The sequence below is a fragment of the Miscanthus floridulus genome, unplaced genomic scaffold (genome assembly GCF_019320115.1).
Source record: "Miscanthus floridulus cultivar M001 unplaced genomic scaffold, ASM1932011v1 fs_911_1_2, whole genome shotgun sequence".
NCBI classification, from domain to species: Eukaryota; Viridiplantae; Streptophyta; class Magnoliopsida; order Poales; family Poaceae; genus Miscanthus; species Miscanthus floridulus.
Window position 1 is genome coordinate 1 of NW_027097444.1, and position 13,657 is coordinate 13,657.

The following is a 13,657-nucleotide window of genomic DNA, read 5'->3' on the forward strand; positions in this document are numbered from 1 at the left end:
CCAGTTCCCCAAGGAAGGCGTCCACGTGCTCCTCCCTGACACAGCGCGCCAACACGTTGCCCCCGTCCTTGTTGCATGGCAGGCACGCGACGCAGTGCGGCACCGCCATCCGGTCCAGCGAGCACATCACCCTCGCCGGCCGCCCGCCGCCGAAGTCCACCGCGTCGGCGCCGAGGTTCCGCCAGCTCGTCACGTCGAAGGCGTTGTACCCGAGCGTCACGTCCAGTTGCTCCATGGACAACGATAAACCACCTTCCGGTTCCAGGCCGCGCACGTGGCGGCGGCCTTCGTCTCCGGCGTCGACGTCTTTGTTCTTGCAGAACTGATACGGTATCGGCTGCTTAGCGCGCTTGATCAGCCTCAGCACGTCGTTGATGTCGCCGTTCGCCACCTCCCCGCTCGTCGGCACGACCACCGCCGACGTTATGCAGTTGCCGTAGTAGCCGCGCTTGGCGCCGGCGTGCTTGCGCACGTTCACCGCAAAGATGAGCGGGGCGGGGGTCTCGGGGTCGGACATGACGGCGCGCGTGCGGCACTGCCAGAGAACGGCCATGACCGCCTCGAAGACGGTGCACGGGCCGCCGCCGTCCGCGGCGGCGGCGTGGCGAGCGAATCCGGCTTTGATACGGTTGATGCACCTGGACGGGACCGTGATGTCGAGGTAGGCGAAGTCCCGTGGCTCGAGCGTGACCTGCGCCTTCTCCATGGCGTCGACGAACGGCGGCAGCTCCGGGAGGGAGTCGTCGCCGCAGCTGACCGGGAAGACGGACGGCCGGGGCAGGCCCCGTGCGAGCTCGCCGACGGCCTGCAGGAACTGCGCGAACCCCGTGCCGTCGGCGACGATGTGGTTCCGCGTCACGCCGACGACGAACCCGCCGCAGGAGAACTCCGTCACCTGCACGAGCAGCAGCGGGTCCGACGGACGGAACCCCTCAGCACCGAGGCCGACGGCGAGCTCCTTCAGCAGCGCGCCGAACGGCGCGTCAAAGAGCTTGACGTCTGCCAGGGAGCAGTTGGCCGACGCGGCCACGAATCCCACGCCCTCGCCGGTGCAAGCGATGCGGAGCTCGGCGCCGCAGTCGTCATCGATCACGGCGCGGCCGGCGACCGGGTAGTAGTGGACCAGGGCGCGGGACAGAGCGCTCCGCACGGTCTCGGCGGGCCTGTGGATCGCATGGTCGAAGATGTGGAACGACGTGACAGGGAAGAAGGCGAGGGCCTTGTCAAACGACGAGAGGTTGATGATGTGCGCGGTCGTCTCTGCCGCCGCCGGCGCTGTCGACGGGCCGACCAGCGCCAGCGATGACTTGGTGACGGTGATGCTCATAGTTGGCATGGGTTCACTCGCTGGTGTGCCCAACCGTCGCCCGCCCACCATAAACGCACTGCATTTTGACTTTCTAGGAGAAGAAACCTTTTCTATTTCAGTGGATTCTAGCTAGGAGGTGAGACTTTTGGGAGATGAGATGTGCACCTGGGGCTGGGAAGCCTAAACCTACACGACGACATGTGACCTTGTTTTGTTTTTTCCCCACATTTTTCTAATGCGACATTGACTTAGAGGCAAGCAACTTGAGGTCCCATGCAATCTAATATTTTACGGCTTGTTCGACTGAGCAAGTTCGGCTTGTTTTTTTTCAGCTAGAGCAGTATTTTTCTCTCACAAAATTTTAGTATAAACAGTACTTCCATCATAAACAGTACTTTATTTCATCCCAACCGAACACTCAATTAATAGTTCTGTCGGCAGCCGGCAGAGACAGGAGGATTGTCACGTTTTGTCCCCTGTCACATTCAGACACCATTTTTCAAGAAAAATAGTCATACTTGATTTCAAGTGTTTAAAATTTTTGCCACACCTCAGAAAAAACTGACAGAATCTTGCCATAGCTTTTCTTTTAAAAAAATAATGACATGATCCTTGGAATTGGAGATTAATCGAACAACCCTTATAGCAATCATCAAAACAGTTCTCAAAGTGGGTCAAATTTACTTACACCCCTTTGGATCCATCCAACTAACTATTAGCTAGGTTAGCTGGAAGAACCCGGCCAATAACTAATTGTTAGTTGGATGATAGTTAAGACTTTAGCTGAATTTATTAGCTGAGATGGTTGCCACCTAACTATTAGTTGTTGGAATCCAAACAAGCACTTAACCATATAGACGTGGTAAATTATGGCAACCAACTAAACACTACCTAAAAGATAAAGTAAACGTTTAGTTGTGTAGGGGATAGCTTATTTTAGCACTAGTTGAACAAACGCACTTGCTTTGACTTCACTAGTTGAACAAACGTGTACTAGTTGTGTAGGGGATTGCTCTCTCTCTCTCTCTCTCACGTCATAAAGGGACACTTTGACTAAGATCCTTTGACCCCTTAAATTTGACAATCAATGACCTTAAAAATAGTTTAGTAAAGAAAATTAATAGCTTTCATTAGTAGTTCAACAATCTCATGCATTTTTAGATATGTAACAATATTCTAATATATATGACAATCTCCGATAAAAAAATATGTAAAACCATAGTCAAAGTAGCACTTCAATCAAAGACAATAAAAGTCAACAGTATCTAGTAATTTTGACCCAATGTTCAACATGTCGACAAAAGCTGCTTCCAATATCAACCTGGGTCACTTTAGCCACTTAGGTGGCATGACAGATACAGATACTTGCATACCCTATATGGGATCGTCAAATGAATTTTGTTAGCTTGATAAGTTTGTAAGGTTCTTTTGACTTATGAGATACTCAGAGTTCAGTTTTCTGTGTTGCTGCAGACGCTATATGGGGCCACACCAGCCACCACCAGATAACATAAAAAACCCGTTCTGCCGAACGCTGAGCATACTGAAGAGTTATATATCCATGACGTCTAAAAAAGACGTACCCAGTGCAGATAGCTACCGCTCTGTGCAGGATCTAAGAAATGATAGCTCCTGCCCTGTGCGGGGTCTGAGAAAGGATGTTAGTGGCAAGCCTTACTCTCGCATGTGTAATGCGAGAAGACCGCGACTCGAATCCGAGATCTTCCGGTCACAGACGGTAAGACTCTACCGCTTGCTAGGAGATGCCACATGACGTCTCGGGCATGAATTTTTTTAGTTCCACCGCAACTAACTGACAAGTACAGATGATTTCGCTAAGCATTAACACACAAAAAAGCTCAGTGTTAGTGTCATCGCAACAAAATTTTGTACCCAAATCTGATGGGTAATAGTAATCGGTATTCAGTAAGGCCATTGTCCTACAACTCTTTAGAAACACTATCAGTATATTGCACCAAATCTCTTTGACAAACTGTGAGCAACTCGCTTTAACAAAAAGTGAGATCACTTGGGTCCAGCCTTTCCATAGAGTCCTTAAGGGTAACAGTTCTGTTGAACACCAGTTCCTCAGGCGTCGAGTCTGAATCCACAGCAAAGTATCCTGTAACATCACCACACGAGGGTGATGAGCAACAAGGACACAGGGTTGGTTTAATCTTCTTTTTTTATCCAAGGTGTAGTTAAATTGGGAAAAAAAATCCTAGTGACATTACCAAGGCGTTCAAACTGGAATTTGTCCCCCAGCACGGCACTTGCAAGTAAAGGCACAGCATATGCTCCCTTTATCACCTCCTTCGACTGTGGGTTGAGATCACCCAGCCAGTCGTCAAGTTCTGCAGGATTCAGGTGAACAGAATATGAAAGACAACATCCAGAGAAGTCAGCGAGCAGAATTTCTATTTGAACAGGCAATTGCAACGAGGAATGGTAAAAAATACTATACCTCTGAAAGAAACAATTTCTCAAACAATCTGACTTCAACTTTGAGTGGTTCAACCCCTGGAGAAGGCTCAGCAACCCAATGCAGGACACCCTACACAGATTGTCAGACAACTAAGAATGGAGACGCTGCAGATATAAATACTTCCAGTATATAGAAGGATTTTAGTGGCCAATGTACCTTCGGTTTTGTAGCCTTTGAAGCGTCATACACAGCTCAGATTTCAACAATACTATCTGCATTGTCTCCATAGATAACTTCCGTACATTTTTATTGGGAATGCATGTCTATCCATTCAAAATGGCGACACATGTCAGGCAACTAGGCATGAAGGTGAACCACTTAGATGCTTTCAAATGTATTACCTCAGCATTACTGATTTACCAGGAGCAAGCCCATAGAAATCTTTTGAATCCTTAAGACAGAAATCAGATTGCTCAATGTAGACGATTCTTGAGAATGGAACCTAGGAATGTAGGGACAGACGACAACACAGACAAAAAAAGGCAATTCAGCAGAATGATGATATTTCATTACCATAAAAACATCCTACCTTCTTTTTTTCTAAAAAAAGATATCATATAATGTGTGAGAATTGAAAAGCACCTTATAGTGGGCTGACGCATCACTGTCAGGCGCATTAGGCCACATTTTGGCATCAAGGTTAATAACCATTCCATAATCCAAATTAGTTATAACAACCTATATTCACCAAAACAGTAAATCCCATTAGTGCATCAGTTAAGTGATTAACAAAATAAGATAAAAAGGCAATGATTTGAGAAATAGTTTAGTGCAGAACCTTTAGAGGATGCAAAACAACCAACGCTCGAGGGGAAACTTTGTTAAGTTCTTCTCTAATATGCTATTCAAGGCGTTCGATGCGTATCAAGCTATTGTCACTGCAACGAAAGTTAGTTTAGTGGTATCAGTCATAAAAAAAACTGGAGCAGATTTTCCTGATATGTATGGATATGTAAAGAACCACTTTGAGGGACATGGATTTTGTGCTCTAGGTGTTATCTACAGCAATTATAATGTATTGGGATCTATTCCCAAAAAAAAGTGTATTGGGATCTGTGATCTACCTTGTTTCCCAATTTACGATGGTTAGCTAGATGGACAATTTCTTTTCCCAATTCGTGAAAATGTTTCTTTGCAACATTACTTTCTTACCTTCTTGTTATTCCCATTCCACGAATGAAAGAGTTAATTGCTGTTGATGATACTCCTCTCCTTCGTAGGCCTGCTAGTGTCAACAGTCAAGGATCATCCCACCCATCTACCCACTTGTCTGTGACCAGTCGATTTAGCTGCAAGACGGGGGATGCAAAATCTAACTACGTAATTTTATGAACTACATAAATTGGCATTTCATTCGCAAGTTTCACTGGTATACCTTTCTTTTGGACATAACATTGTTTGATATGTTTAGCCTTGAATATTCCCATACATATGGCTGATACTGGCCCAAGGCTACAAGCAGCCAGTAGTATGACGGACGACGTATATCAAATTCTAGTGTGCATAACTGACAATATTCAATAGCTAGATTAGCTGATGACATTATAGGGCCTAAACAACTGAAAAAGAATAATTAAATATTACCGAGTCTGTAATGTTCTCAAGAGAATCTACCAAACAATGGGCATAGTCATAGCTTGGGTAAATGAACCACTTGTCTCCAGCATGTGGATGAGGTGTAAACTACGTTCAGTTATGTCGGAGCACTTACCTTTATTCTATAAGCTATCAAGTCAGCCATGTTCTTGTTGTCATTCTGCTTGTCCTGCTTCATCCGGAGAGTAGCCTTTCCCTCAGCAATCAATCCACATCTCATATCTTTAAATAACTTCAGTGACTCTTCAATGGGTCTATCTCTCCATGGACTATTCATCTTCTTTTCTCTATACTCCTTAATTTCTTCTGGGGTCTGCCAAGCATATACCACTCGGTATAAACATGCTATATAATTCACAGTATTCTAAACACAACTAAATGCGAAATTCAACATGCTACATAATTCTTGTTATTCTAATAAACACAATTAAATGTGAAATTTGCTTTCTTTTGATCCAAACAAGCAAGGCCAGAGAAAGCACACCTGGTGATCGACATTGGCTAGTCCCTTCTGTATCAAACAAATAGCAAGTTCATACAAATCTTGGAAATAGTCGCTCGTATATGTTATGTTCGGCAAAGTCTATAGACGCCGTAATGTCTAGACTCAACCATGTGCCGAGCTGGGGGGGGTCACCAGGGGGCGCATAGGGTTGGGTTAGTTGTGCTGGTCCAGCAAGCGGAGGGTGCCCGCCGTATCTTCAGGAGTCAACAATAAAGAGTCGTAGTCTTCTTCAGGTCAATAAAATAAGCCGAGATGTAAAAGGCTTATTTTTAGGTGTTAGGTTTGTGTCTAGTGGAGGCATCGTTAGTGTCATCGTTAGATTGCAACTCGAGGACGAGCTGCATGTCCAGGTGGGGTGTAGTGTTAGAGGAGTCAGGGGCCTATTGGGCCTTAGCCCATTAGGGTTAATTAGTCGCTTGCTTAGGGGCCAAGTCAGACCTCTCTATATAATGAGAGGAGATGTATCAATCTAGAATCAAGCAAGAGATTAGAAGGAAATCCCTTCTCTCTTGCCGGCTGTGGGCGAAGCCCCGCGGCCGGCCTCCCCCAGCGCCCTTGCAGCCCTAGCCGCCGCCGCTGTGAACAGCACCCGCGCGTACTGTAGCGCCGCGGCTACTGTAGCACGCCAGCCGCCGTCGCTCCCCTCGATTCTCTCCTCTCAATCCTAGCAACCACATAACAGTATAGGTAACTTTGTAAGGTTCCCAGCCCATCCATGTGACAATTTCTTGAATATGATCTATGTATTCTTTCTGCTCGGCCTCAGGGTTTGTATCATCAAACCTGTTTAACAGATAGCATTGTTAGAAATCATATACTCATCATTGTGTATGTGTCGGTTAGATGTGTGTAACTTGCAGGCTAAGATAGATGCAGGCTACATGATGACCACGCCACAGCACTCACGTCGCACGTTCTGTTAGATAGCATGCAGGCACGTTCCTGCTGGATTGGATCACAGATCCCTGTTACATTTGTAACCATTCGATTGCTCTATAAATGGAACAAGATCCCAAAGAGGATCAGTGTGTTTGGCAAGTCATTTCAAGCATCATATCAGCATGTTTTAGCAATGTAAAATGCACAAAAAAAATAGTTAAGAGGACTTAAAGTCTGTAAGTGTTTCAGACAGAAAACTAAGGATATCGAGATCAATTAGAATTGCTTCATACCTAAGGTAACAGTGCCCATTACGCTCTTTAGCCAACCCAAAATCAATGAACATAGCCTGTACATGAGAAAGGATGAAAGTATCATTTCCAATTTCAAGAATTCATGTTGGAATAATTATATCTTCAATGTAGAGGATTATCAGAACCTTGGCATGACCAATATGAAAGTATCCATTAGGCTCTGGGGGAAAGCGTGTCATCACTTTTCCACCAGTTGCTTTAAGATGTTTCTCTAAAATGCTCTTTGTGTTGTGTGCTCTCCATATATTTCCATCACTGAAAAATATTTCTGTATGGACCTAACTCACCAAAATAACAAATGTCAAAATTATCTAGTTAAGGTATTCCGTAGAATGACAAATATGGTATGTATTTCATATGGTCAAGGTACCTTGAAGTTTTCCTCTGGCTGAGGAAATATGTAGGGATTTACTTCCTCCTCAGGAGTAGCAACTGCTACTGCAGTCTTTTCTTCCTGTATATCATTGAAAACCATAATGACTGATATGATAATGAAATAGTCCTATATTAAACTTCAAGGAATTTCAGCTAACAAACCTCAACTTTAACAGGCTTCTCCTCCTTCTTTTTCATTGGTTTAGCATTATCTGCTTCTGTTTTTGGACCTAAAATTTCCACAAGCCTTTTCTCAATTTCCTCCTGTAGCATAATCAAATTGTAGTAAGTTAGTGCAAGCCATATGGTGAAGTTCACATGAACAGATATAGGGGGGAAATATAACAACTTCAGCTATTATGTAACCTTGATTGACTTAGCATCACCCCAGGGATGCCTCTTCCTAACCTGTCCACATAAGCTGCCAACTGAAAAAAAAAAATCAGGACCAAATGGAGCTCAGTTCTTACAGTCCCACATTAAAAGGGAAAAAAGGGTGAAAAACAGCAACACTGAAGTAAAGGAAGGTGAAGTGGAACCCAAACCATTTATACGATATCGCTGCTCTACTATGGCTTCCATAATTTCATTTAAAACATCCATGACTGTTGACTGAATCTCTTCGAACAAAACAACCACCCCTGCAGGAAAAGGAAAATTGTGGATCAGGTGAGCAGAACATTGGAACGGGATGGACCACAGTGTTAGTCGCTGAATTCTCACTCTTGGTAGTAGGAGAATTCTTACTCTCATCGAGAGAGGATGACACTAGGAGTTGGGGCAATTTTTCTATCTATTTCTCACACAAGCTCACACAAATGCCATACCAACCTGAGGGGTTAGGGTTACATATTTATAGGCTGCTAGCCAGCCAAGCATATGCCAAGATGCTAGTCTAAGATGCTAGTCTAAGATGCTAATATGCTGTCCTAGCTAAGATGTTGTCCTCTAGTCTAAGATGCTGTCCTCTAAGATGCTGTCCTAAAAACAGAAAAACAGCCACAAGGACCATGACCATGTGAGCATCATAGCCCCACAAAGACCAGCCACACATGAGACTTATCCATCATTCTCCCCCTAAGTCTTGTGCGTCGTCTTGTGGGAGAGTTGAACCATCCCGGTCCTGGAGCAGAGCTCAAGGAACTTGATCCTCCCAAGGGGCTTGGTGAGCAGGTCCGCAAGCTGGTCCTTGGTGTTAATGTAGCTCGCCTTGATGCTCCCTTCCTCCAAACAGCCTCGGATGAAGTGGTACCTCACCCGGATGTGCTTGCTGCGTTCGTGGAACACGGGGTTCTTTGCCAGGGCCAGAGCGGACTTGCTGTCCACCCTGAGCTCCACTGCTGTAGTGTCTCTGCCGAGGAGATCACCAAGCAGTCGAGCGAGCCAGAGTGCCTGAGTCGAAGCGGTGGAGGCCGCTATGTACTCGGCCTCGCAGCTGGACAGGGCCACCACCTGCTGCTTGACCGACTGCCAGCTAACGAGGCACTTGCCGAGGAAGAAGAGGATCCCGTGTAACACCTCGGGTGTTAGCATTGCATAACTTGACTTGCATAACATGAGCATGAGCATCAAGCATTCATAAATCATCATTTACAATTGAAACATTTGATCGAAACATATGAAACATTGCTTGTTATCTTGTGTTTCTTGGAACCTATGCATATGATCTTGTACAAATGAATGCAAGTGGGTAATGCTAGTCACTAAAACACCTTAGCCACACTTAGGTTAACAAAAGGAACCTTGTTCATGAAGGCCACATCTCATGATCAAGCATTTAAGTGATATTTCATGTGTTGACCTGGATAGCTCTATGTGTGACCACTGCATATAATGAAAGGATGACCTTGCAAATTGCTCAAACATGCTTAGGATATCATTAGGAACAACTTTGGTATTTAGTGCTAGGGCTAGTTTGGTCATTTAGCCATGGTTTGAATTTGTATCATGATTTCAAAGTGACATGTTTGACTAAAGTTGAACTAGGTGTTAGAGACCTTGCATGGAGGAGTTCACTAAAGCAAAGTTGTAGTGTTTGGCATAGGGAACAACTTTGATTTTTGGGTCTTTGGCTGATTCAGCTCCTAACATGTTTGAAATTGGATCACAAGAATCATCAAAATCTTGATTTCAACACTTAAGAAATTTTTCTAAGTCAAGTTCATTGAACAGCCTGACAAGCTGACCTTCATGACAATATAACTTGAATTCGGTTGAGAATTGAGACACGATCATTGAACAACATTTGTAACTGGTACTTAGGTCTACAAAGTTGGTTTAGTAACCTAGCGCTAATTCGTCACGGTTTGGAAGTTAATTCATCACCAAAACTCGTCGTCAGGCACTGCATCGCGCGACTGACGAACTGAATCGACCGGCACAATGGCCGACCGGTTTCAGACACCGCGCGCCGCGTGGCGCGGGAAACGGCCGCGCGTCGCCGCCGGTCTGTCCGCGCAGGCCACTGACGCGCCTGGGCGCGCCTTCATCACCGCCAGCTGCCCGCCCGAGCCACCCCGCGCCTCATTTCCCAATTTCTGCTTCGTCTTCCTCGCCGCAGCGACAGCCGAGCTCGGCCGCACCTCCGCAGTCGCCATAGCCAACGCCAACTCGCCATCGCTGCTTCTCCACCCCGGCAACGTCTCCACTAGTGCCTCAGCGACCCACTGCTCCCTCCCGTGCTCGCTGGCCGTACTTGGTAAGCCGCCTGCATCGCGTACTGCCCTCACCGGAGCCCCGCCGTGGACTCCGTCTCCGTGGCCACGTCGCCACCGTCCATCCCAGGCCGCGTTAGGGCACTAGATAGCTCCGCCGTAGCTCGGTGATGCTCGGCGCAGCGTCCGTTTCGAGCCACCGTAGCCCACGGCCGGCGTACCGCCGTGGTACCAGCCCCGCCGTTCCGCCATGGCCGCCGCCGTCAGCTCTAGGGTCGGCAATAGGTCCGGCCAAGTAGCTCAATCAATGCGCTAGGTCACCTAGGTCATGCCGTGATGATGTCACCGCCGGCGAGTTCGCCGTCGGCGAGCTCTGGCCGCGCCAGCGCTGTGCAGCGCCGCTGCCCTGTTTCGTGTCACTGACGCGTGGGGTCCCCTGACCAGCGGGTCCCACCTGTCAGCGACAGCAGTAGTGAAGGCTAACTCATTTTGAATCCAGTTTTTGATTTGTTTTGTGAAATTTGTATCTTCAGTTTGGTAGCTCCAAAAATTGTGAAATAAATATGATTGTGTTGCTTAGGAAGTGTAGTATTTAGTAAAAATATGTTCTTGGCTTCAACAGTAGAAATTTCTAGAGATTTAAATAAGGATTTGAAATGTGCTTTTGAATGCATTCAAATTTGTTTATTTTATATCTAGAGTTCCTGTGCTCCAAAAATTATGAAATTTTTGTGGTAAGCTAGTCTTAGCATATGTGAACTCTGGTAAAAATTTGAGGACCAGTGCATGTGTAGATCTATAGTTATAGATTTTTCTTTTATAAATAGTTAATCCTTGCATGAATTTTTATAAATTAATTATGAGTCCAAAATACATGAAATTTATTGGAGGTGATACTAGTACCATATGGATGTTAAGAAAAATAAGAAATCTGTTGCTTGACACTTTTCAATAGGATTTTCCATTTATGCTATTTCAAGCCTTGCTGCCTTATCATTTTTATATAGAATGTTCTACTTAGTAAAATGACATGAAATTTTTATGGTAGTCCTTTGATAGGCATTAGTGAGGCACTGTAAATTGTTGAGAATTTATGAAGTACATCTGATATATGTTTATTATTTAACATAGATATCTAAATAAAATAATAAAGGCATTTAAATAAATAGTTTGGACTTCACCATTACATCATCTTAACTGTATTTGGTATGCTTAAACTGGTGGTAGAGTCTAGGTTGTCAAATTTTGAATGATTACATGAAGTAGAAGTATTTTTACTTTACATTGCATGTTAAATAGTTTCCGGACTGATTCTAGAATGTGATGAGTTGCATGTTGAAACTGATGTAGACTGTAAAAATGGTTAATAACAAAGTTGTGGAGAATTTGATAAGCTTTCCAGAAAGTCCAGGATCACTGTTTTTGGATTTGTAGAACTCCAGTTATGAGTGAAACAAGTAGCTACTGTTCGTGGCATAATCGATGCATTGTAGAAGTAGTTAAGTAATAATCGAGAAGAGATATGCACCTACTCAAACAACAGTGATGCACTTGTTAACATATATGCATTCGTAATACTTATACCATACTCATGCATCTAGGATCGGAGGAAAGAGATCACGTTGCTGGAATTCGAAGAAGCAGAGGAAGGGAACCCGCAGGAGGATCCGCAAGCACGTAGCTCCCGAAGGCGTGGAGCAGAACCCTGAAGAGCTTCCGGAGTGTCCCTGACCACCACCCTACTTCCTTTCTGCGAGGCAAGCCCCTGGAGCATTATAAGTCTCCCAGTAATTTATAAATGTTTACTTACGTATTTATGATTGATGCATTAGGTTATAAGAGTTGAATGAAACCACTTGATGCATGTACATTCCGTTGTCCAGATATTAACACTTTAACCGGTATAGGTCCAGGATCGAATATATGCTTAGCCATGCTTAGACCGGTAGAAGTCAGGGTGATGTCCTGTCACCTGCGAGAGATAGGGGGATACCGGAGCACGGTTGGCTATATCTGCTATCGTGGAACAGAACCATGTGGTAAAAGTAAATCGAGACCGGACGGGAAGTCGATAGAGAAGCAACAAGACATGGAGGTCTTGGGTGTGGACTTATCCCTGTCTGTGTCGATTAAGGACCATACCGTTGTTGGCGCTTCTAACAAGATTGAACGCATGCCTCTCACTTAGCTGGCCGAATAACTTGTTCCGACCGCGAAGCCGAGTAATTCAACTCAGGCCTGGGAACCGTTCTGTTGTGCGCTCCTTCCGGGGAACGATCAGACTGAGCCCAAGGGCAGGCTTGGCCTGAGCATCCTAGCATCTGGTGTTCCAGATTGTGCGGCGCAGGTACGGACCCACGAAATGTGTACCTGAGTTGTACCAAAGGTGACCTAAGACTATCGTGGCTGATAGATCTGGGTTTGTGTTAGGAATAAATTCCCAGCTGGTTGAAATCGATTCGAATTGCCGTCTCTCCCGAATAGTGAGAAACTTGGCTAGTCCCAACATCATAGTAACTATATTATGAAACATGATGGTTCAGATGAATATGGAATTACAATACCTGCTATGGTTACTATTGTATGCTTCTAAATGATATACCACATGTTTGGCACAGGATAGTTGCTAATCTAGAAATGGATAGTCATAATTAACTTGATAAAGGAATCATAATGGTACAACGGGTAAATTGCCTTTTACGCAAAATGTTGTCAAGTTACGTCCACTTATACAACCTTGCATAATCCTTGGAGTCATTTTATTTCTGGTTCATGATGGGTAAGTCTAGCTGAGTACCTTCTTGTACTCAGGGTTTATTTTCCCATTATTGCAGATGGCACCGTGTATCATGGTTATTGCAAGAGTTGCTTCTATCCTGCTGTGGATGAGGAGTAAGCCTTGGGCAGGCTTCTTTAGTAATTCCTATCTTTGCTTTTGTGGACCATGATCTGGCTTGGCACTGTATCAAACTATGTTGGAAACTTTATCTTCGAACTTATTTGCTTCCGCTTTATTTATCAAACTTGGTTTGTAATAACTATTATTCGTACTCTGATGATGAAAAGTATCTGTGAACTTTATGTAATATGTGGCATGTATGTTGAATCCTGTACGATCTTGGTTGTTGTAAATCGTTTATCGAGACCCGTTGTGGCACTCGACGGACTACCGGGTTTATATGGGTTCAAGTATGATAGTGTGACTGCTTGCGGATTGCCATTGTACTTGTATTCTTATAAATTGGTCGGTTCTGCGACAGCTGGTATCAGAGCAGGGTTCAACGTTAATTGTCACAAGTGTATTTAAAACAAAAGTTTTTGTGTTCCAAAAACCCTTCTCTAGCAACTAATAGTTATTTAATAGGTATTTGAAATCTAAAGTGTGCCAATGATCACTTTCCTTATGCCCAAATTAAGGACTATTAGGTGGCTATTTAAGTTCTAACATGGGGGTTTTTACTTCGTCGTCCATACGGCGTGCTATAGTATGGATGCCATTCACTTGAGTGGTAATGTATGGATCAAATGCCTCTACGCCAA

The 13,657-nt window shown here is 44.8% G+C and overlaps 1 protein-coding gene and 1 pseudogene across 1 annotated transcript; both read right to left on the reverse strand.

The window, feature by feature from the left end:
* Window positions 1–4: 4 nt before the first annotated feature.
* Window positions 5–1,431, reverse strand: LOC136533539 (acyl transferase 15-like; the record flags this gene model as incomplete). Its single annotated transcript, XM_066526099.1, has 1 exon — window positions 5–1,431. A coding segment is annotated over exon 1 (1,374 nt), but the record flags the coding sequence as incomplete, so codon positions are not given.
* A 1,741-nt stretch (window positions 1,432–3,172) lies between these two features.
* LOC136533540 (glutamine--tRNA ligase-like) lies at window positions 3,173–9,878 on the reverse strand (annotated as a pseudogene).
* Window positions 9,879–13,657: the final 3,779 nt, after the last annotated feature.